The sequence below is a fragment of the Solea senegalensis genome, linkage group LG13, assembly GCF_019176455.1.
Source record: "Solea senegalensis isolate Sse05_10M linkage group LG13, IFAPA_SoseM_1, whole genome shotgun sequence".
Taxonomy (NCBI): Eukaryota; Metazoa; Chordata; class Actinopteri; order Pleuronectiformes; family Soleidae; genus Solea; species Solea senegalensis.
In genome coordinates this window covers 16786428-16794009 of record NC_058033.1, presented here as the reverse complement: position 1 = coordinate 16794009, position 7582 = coordinate 16786428, and the positions used below count along the sequence as shown (strand labels likewise).

General features: G+C 39.7%; 1 protein-coding gene across 2 annotated transcripts in view; it reads left to right on the top strand.

Moving 5' to 3' along the window:
* The first annotated feature begins 3105 nt into the window (after positions 1-3105).
* LOC122779906 (transcriptional regulator ATRX-like) overlaps positions 3106-7582 on the top strand; it is a 32767-nt gene continuing 28290 nt past the window's right edge. For both annotated transcript variants that reach the window (XM_044042577.1, XM_044042578.1), the window contains exons 1-4: positions 3106-3244; positions 5820-5926; positions 6023-6078; positions 6434-6462. In XM_044042577.1, the coding sequence (XP_043898512.1) occupies positions 3237-3244; positions 5820-5926; positions 6023-6078; positions 6434-6462 (200 nt within the window). In that variant the 5' untranslated portion in view covers positions 3106-3236. The remainder of the gene's footprint in view (positions 3245-5819; positions 5927-6022; positions 6079-6433; positions 6463-7582) is intronic.

Here is a 7582-nt window from a genome sequence, read left to right as displayed (position 1 = left end):
TCAATGCAGAATTGTATTTATATGTATTGCATCCATCCATCCATCTTCTATCACTTTATCCTCCTCATGAGGGTCCTGTGGAAAGTGGAGCTAATCCCAGCTGACATGGGGTGAAAAGCGGGGTCACTCTGGGGACAAGTCACTAGTCCTTTGCAGGGCTAACACACAGAGATGAACAATCATTCAATTTAGAGTGTCCAATTAACCTAATCTGCATGTTGTTGGACTGTGGAAAGAAAATAGAGAACCCGGAGAAAACCAACATGCACACACAAGGGAGGAACATGCAAACTCCACATAGAGAGCCCTCAGCTGAACCAGGATTCCAACCAGCGACCTTCTTACTGTGAGTCAACAGTGCTTGCCATTGTGCTGTTTGGCCTGTTGTACATATTTTACGTATGAAACCTTTAAATAGATTCTATCTGGTTCCTTGCACAGGGCTGAGCAGCGCAGTCAGTACAGACTGTGTGGTAGTAAACCATACATCCACGTTTCAAAAAAGCTGTACTATCCCTTTAAAGGGCCCCTGTTAAGTAAAATGTATATGACCTTACACTTACCTTCAAGGTATGTCTGTCTATCTGTCCGTCTATCTACTAAGCGTGTAATAGTCTCTTCTTTGTCTCTGCGCAATGATAGTTGCAAGATCCACAAGGAACATCAGTTCTTCTTTGCGTAATTGTCCGACGGTTCGTATGACAGACTTCAGAATTCTCAAGCCTATCAAAGGCAAGGTGGCTTTGATGCCTTTAAACATGTCTGTGTGACAGACATGTTTAAAGGTATGACAGACATGTTTAAAGGCATCAAAGTCACCTTGCCTTTGATAGGCTTGAGAATTCTGAGGTCTGTCATATGACCATTGTATTCTAATGAATGAACGGTTTGTGGCCTGTGGTGATGAACCCTTTGAACTGCAGATAGAGAAATGAAAACTGTGGAGAGTAGTAACCGTAGCATTACACCAGTCAGTGTACAGCCTGCTGGAAATGTTTAGATGTTAAAGAACTTCGATCTGTGGACAGAGATATTTAGGGCTTGGAACGGAACACGGAACGGCAAAAAAAACCAAAAACAATCTTTTTTTCAAAAATATCCCAGTAAAGACGGCATCGTATTCAGGAAATATCTCCGTCCACACAGAAGCCACGAAACAACTCAAAAAGCTGTAGTTCACATGCCAGTTGCACTGTAGTCCGCTGTGATATTACACCAAAAAACATAAGAGATACATTAGATATAATAACAGAAACTGAGACAGAATGAACCGAGCCAGAGGAAAGAAAAGGAAATCATGTCTGTTTGTTTACGTTTCCATGTGCATGTTTAGCTCCTTAAAAGCCCCCTCCCCCTTAAAGCCCCTGGCGATTTTTTTCAAAAATTTTTAATAAAGGCTACTAGCGACTTTCTGTCATAAAAAACTAAATATTTACGAGCATGCCGCAGAGTGAGGTCCATTGAACTGTATTTACTGCGGACGGACAGTCGGACACACACACACAGACAGACAGTGAGAGAGAGAGCAGGAAAACGATGACGTCCCAGCGCTTTTGCACCTTCCAGCTCATGCTCTGTTCAGGTGGTTGGATTCGGGTTTCAACCTGAGACACCGCTGGCCAGTAAGGATCAGTGCTCACGGGGCTTGCCTCCACAACAGCTTCTTTCCAGCCACTGGAGACAGACTAGTGGTTCAAGACATCAAAGACGGGAAGTACTTCACTTCGTCACAGGTACCTGAGTAATAACAATCCAAGCTACTCTCCAACTGCACCTCATTTTATATTGTGTATGAGTATATGTGTGTATGTGTAGGTTGCCTTTGCAGCAAGAAGACCCAGGTTTGAGCCCTGGTTGGAACAAGGCCTTTCTGCATGGAGTTTGCATGTTCTCCCTGTGTGTGCATGGGTTTTCTCTGGCTTCCTCTCACAGTCCAAAAACATGCAATATGGGGATTAGGTAAATTGATCACTATTAAATTGACCGTATGTGAATGTGACAGTGAATCTCCATATGTGGCCCTGGCGATGGCTCTGGCAAACTGTTTATCGCTCTATGTCACCTGAGATTGGCCCCCACGACCCTTCTGTGGAGGATAAAGTGGTAGAAAATGGATGGATATTGTGTTTAGATTGTGTTTTATATTGAACTTTTTTGTATTCATTTGTATTCATTTTTGAACTGCACAAGAATTGCAATGTCCCTGTAACTGTGAAAATGGCAAATAAACTCTTCCATTTTAAATGTTACACACTTGACCTTAATGAGCATTCTCTGCCAATGTTAGAATACATAGAGGTACATACAGATGGTGTCAAGCAATCTAAAGCACCAGTTGCCTGGGGTCACCATTTTCACTTTCAACTAGGAGAGAATCTAAAACTTTGTCCGGAGTCTTGCTGGAGTCTTCTATATAGAAAATTAAATTAGAACATACATTAGTAATCTGTTCCATTTCACTCCCGGGGATATTAACTCACCCTTTTCCAAGTTTTACAGCTACATTCCAGACATATTCAACATGTACAGTGTGTCAGGTTTATATGGGTTCCAGCACATAGGATTAAGGGGGGAAATTAGGCCATTGGTGCTGAGAAAAGGAAAGGTAGGTGACCATAGGGTATCCATAGAGGAGAGGTGGAAAGCAAAGAGTCGTTATATAATATATTTGCTGTCATATATCACTAATCCCTCCAGGTTTATCCCAAACATAATGTCCACATGAGAAACTACAGTGAGGTATGTAACTTCTGCAACTGCCTAAAATACTGTATGTAAAAAAACAAAAATCAACTGCATAAAACTGCACTGCGGTGAAGACAGAACATGTAGATTGGAGAGAGATCATTGGTGTTATTTAATAACAGGTGACTAAAGTTAAGCAATTTATTTTTTGGATTATTTGTTATCATTAAACATTTATAGTATATCAGATGGAGAAAAAAAAAATCCCAGGCGACCTTTATAAATTGTATTAAATATTATCAAACACAAAGGAAAGAAGAGCAGCGGAAGTTTTAATTTCTGATTCTCTGATCCACACTCCGGAGCAGAAGGTGGCGGTAATGCACCTATTACACAGGTTTGCTAACCGAAGAAGAAGAAACCCATAGCGAATACTGTCCGCTCTTGTCCACATCTCACTTTGAGCGCCATAATCTTGTTTGGAATATTTTAACTGCAATGAAACGATAAGGAACTGAGTGCTTCGCCTGCTTGGCATCGTGTCTGCAGAGATGTTCAGGTAAAAACTGTGAGCGGAAACGCAGATGTCTATGAGGTGGTATAACGACGATCTTGCGTGGCAACTAGCTAGCTGTTTTGGCTAACAGCTAGCTGTGTGGTAGTGAATCTCTAAATAAAGGTGATTCCATTGTAGTTAGCTATAGGCATGAATTAAATATCTATAACAGGGGTCTACATCGTTTTAAACCATTTGACTTTTATTGCTCTATAAGATAATTCTCTTGTGAATTGTACTCCACGTTTTTTAACATAACGTCACTTGCATTCATTTGTTACAACTAACGAACTAGAATGTATGGCTTTGTATCAGCCACAGGTTTAACACAGTGTTTAACAGTGTCATTGGAATTTTTTGTAATAGTAATGGTAATAATATTAATATTTTTTTGCAGCCTTTACTGCATATATTACACATGTACAATATTTTTTAAAAAAAGACAGTGCTGTGATGCAAGTTGTGTTGGTTTTAATGGTGTCTGCCTGGGAGACTGGGAGACACTCTTGTGAACACAGTCTCTATCTTCTGCCTTTCTTTCCTTGGGCCCACATTAAGGATTTAAATGTTTTACTAATTTTAGTTTTAAATGTAATTACTCAGCTGGCTTATAATTTCTATAAGACGAGGTAAAATGTTGTCAGGAGAAACAGACATTTACAATTGTGTCATCAACATAACAATGATATTTGACACAGTGCTGAATGATTAGTTTGCCCTGGGGGTAGAATGAACAGGGAAAACTGAACAGGACCAAGAATAATTCCTTGGGCAACACCATATTCGGTGTCATTTGACACTTTGACCCAAACTAATATAAAAGAGGTTGCGTTATTTATAGTGCTAATTGTTTTTACTACATGACATGAGGACACTGTAACAAAATACGTGCCAGTGGGGAAAAAAAAAAACAGTGTTGGGGTTGTAGCCATTGTAGCACGACTTCACTACTTCTCCCGCTAACCCGAAACTGCTGCCAACAAATGGTAACCATGGCAGCTGCTGATTTGGGCAACACATCCTGAGCTCAAGTTCCCTCCCGCTTCTCTGTAATATCCGGTGTGGACATATTTTGTGTTTCCCGTGAGTTTTGTCACAGGGAATGACAAGAAAACTACTGTGTGTAAGCTAATTTATGCAAATGTAGCACAGAACATCGCCACATGCATCATAAGGATGTAGACATAATTACGATAACAACTCTGTTAACACAGGCAACTCTTCTGTTGTCATTTGGAGCAAAACCTCCTCTGATTTAACTAGGGCTAAAGGCGTGTTTGTAGCATCAAACATTAGCAGACCTTATTCAATGATGGAAAACCCTGCATTTAAGCATTTTCTGCTTATTGATATATTTAATATAGTTAAAAGAAAAAAAAAAATCAGAATCAAATCATACTGTGACAAAATCAAATCAAGGATTTGGAGAATCATGACACCCCTAATAATATTTGCGTACAGGGCAGTAAACCCTCTCTGTCTCTGCTCCTGCTGGCTCCTCATGGTGTTAGTGGAACCACCACTGCTCAAGGCTGTGGGTCTGCATGGGTCAGCTCGTCAGATGTTGTCAACCATCCATGTCCGCAGCTGTGCTGACAAGCCCATACTAGCATACACAACCATCACCCCAACATTTTGTTACTGTGCAGACCTTATGGATTCACTGCTCATGCTCCTTGTAGCCTAACGGTAGCTTAACACTTTCCATTTCAGTTGGCAGTACACTCTTGTCTTGTTCTAAAAGCAGACATAGACCTGTGGGTGGGGAAATTGATACTGTACATATCGCAATATTTTGCATTGCAATATATTATATTGCTTTTGAGACACCAAGTATCGATTTTTTTTTTAGCATATCATTTCTTTTGATAAAAAACTTTTTGATCATTTTGATACAACTTACAAATAAATATCTACCTGCTTAAACAATAATAATGATCATTTGAGAATTACAATACGTCCAAGAAGGTTTTTTTCCCCTCCCCCATTGTCTATATACACAGTCTCTTCCGAGTTTGCAATAAGCCAGCCTGACTATGTCCAATAATCTATCAGCCAACGATGCAGAGATGTTCAGTAGTTAGTGACAAATTATAGAATTTAGTGGAGGCTGTGATCAGAGTGATGCAGCAGTGCTCTGCTGTTGTCCTCTCACTATGCAAAAACATCAACAACTTTTTCATTTTGGGCCATGTTGAATTCTTAGGGCTAATTACTAAAACTATTACTAAAAACAATGTGAATGTTGACCGATATCGTGTGTCTTAATCGCTAATGTTACCTTACAAAGTCCACATTTGCCCATAACAACAACAGTTGACTAGAAGTTAAGGAGCTGGCTTATATTTTAGTCGAAGGTGAAACACTCATGCATATTGTCAATTGTGTAATACTATATTGGACTGTAGATGTTGAGATGTAAATGAGGAATGAGTTTTGAGTCCATTGTTAACAGCTTCTTAAAAAACTGATTTCCTATTCTTAATAGAGCGACATGTTGATTAATCAGCTAGCCAATAGTAACTGTCAATTTTATTATATTTATAGGAACATATTTTTGTTGTTGTTTTGTTTGTAGCACCACTCCCAACAAGCTGAACCTGTTGGTCAACAAGTTGCACCAGTACTTGGCTCATTCTGCTGTTGAAGACAGCAATGGCACACCAACCGCAGAGGATGCTGATGGTACAGCTTTGGATTAATCTATCAATGGGTGATGGGAACAAAACCTGCAAATGATCAGCTGCTTTGCAAACATTTTAACTCATCTGTTATTTACAGGTCAAAAACACCACAGCTGTTCTATGGTGATGTCAAAGGGTCATACAGCAGCAGAGGTAACACAACTTTCCTGCTTTTGTTAGTGGGGCTGGAACTAATTAATGTTTTCTTACTTCTGCATTGGTTGATTTTGTTCTGAGGAAGCCTGATTAGGGCTGCTAAGTGCTCAAAACCTTTTTCATTTTAATTTTAAGGTTTATTCAGCAAAGTTTAGTTGTCTTGATGGCCTGTTTCATATACTTGATATTCAGTTTTTACCTTATTTTTATTTGAATATATAAAGGCATTAGGATGCAGACACAAATGCAAATTGGAGAGACACACTGTTCTTGTTGTTCAATAATGTTGTTTTTCTTCAAGAAAAGGGCCACTGATAACTCATCATACTAATAGAACTGTATCTCTTTACAGGCAGGAGCAGATAACAGATACTCAAGGAGGTAAGTTAACATTTCCCTGCAAGCAGATACAACATACCATGTTGTGCTGCAACTAATGATTACTTTCATTGTTGATAAATCTGTCAATTTTCTTGTAATTGTTCACTCACTAACTCACTCGATCTTCTACTGCTCTTTATCCTCCACATGAGGATCGCAGCTGACATAGGGTGAAAGATGGGGTACACCCGGACAGGTTGCCAGTTCATCACAGGGCCACATAGAGACAAACAACCATCCACTCTCACTAGGGGTGTCACAATGATGTAAATCGAATATTGATCAGAATATGGTCAAGAACTCCCCCGTTGTCATACACATATAGAATAGCACAGGAAATCTCCACATGCATCATAAGGATGCAGACGCAACTACGAAAACAACTCCGTTAACACAGGCAACTCTTCCATCCTCATTTGAATTTTCAGAATTGTGTTAAAGCGTTAACTAACCCTGTAGGCATGTTTGTAGCATCAGACATGAGACCTTATTCTGTGGTGGAAAACATTAAGCATAAATTTGTGTTCTGGAACCATACCACGAAATTCCTACAAAGGTGTTTCCTTCCATGTGTAATAATGTCAAGGAAAAAGTTATTGGACTGGTATTGGTCTGAGTAGTGCAGATTTAGTGACCTTCAGAGCAACACAGAGCTGCGTGACTATATGACTTATCTTCTTTTTTTGTTTTCCAATTGACTGGTTATTGTTACCTTCATATTGTTAATAAGTTATTTAAATTTGAGGCCTTTGTCAAACTGCAACATTCTGAGACAACTTTCCTGTTTCTAAAGCTCATCTTTGCTCTGTCACTTCATCTGCTAATATGACATTGATCTCTCACTTGAGCTGAACAAGTGTCAACTTGAGGTAACCCGTGAGGACATCACAGTCCAGATTAAACTAGTTTGTTGGCTGGATGCTGGGCTATACCCCAGGGCTGTATGCTGCCCATGTGTGTTACAGAGAGTGCATACTTAGATGTCTGCATTACATATTATTTTATTGAATGCACAGATCCTTTAAACCAGGGGTCTCAAATGACCTGTGGGCCACTGACTGCCTCGTCTGGTCAATTGGGGACCAGTCAGGAAAAAAAAAAAGCCCAACTTTTTTGGGAA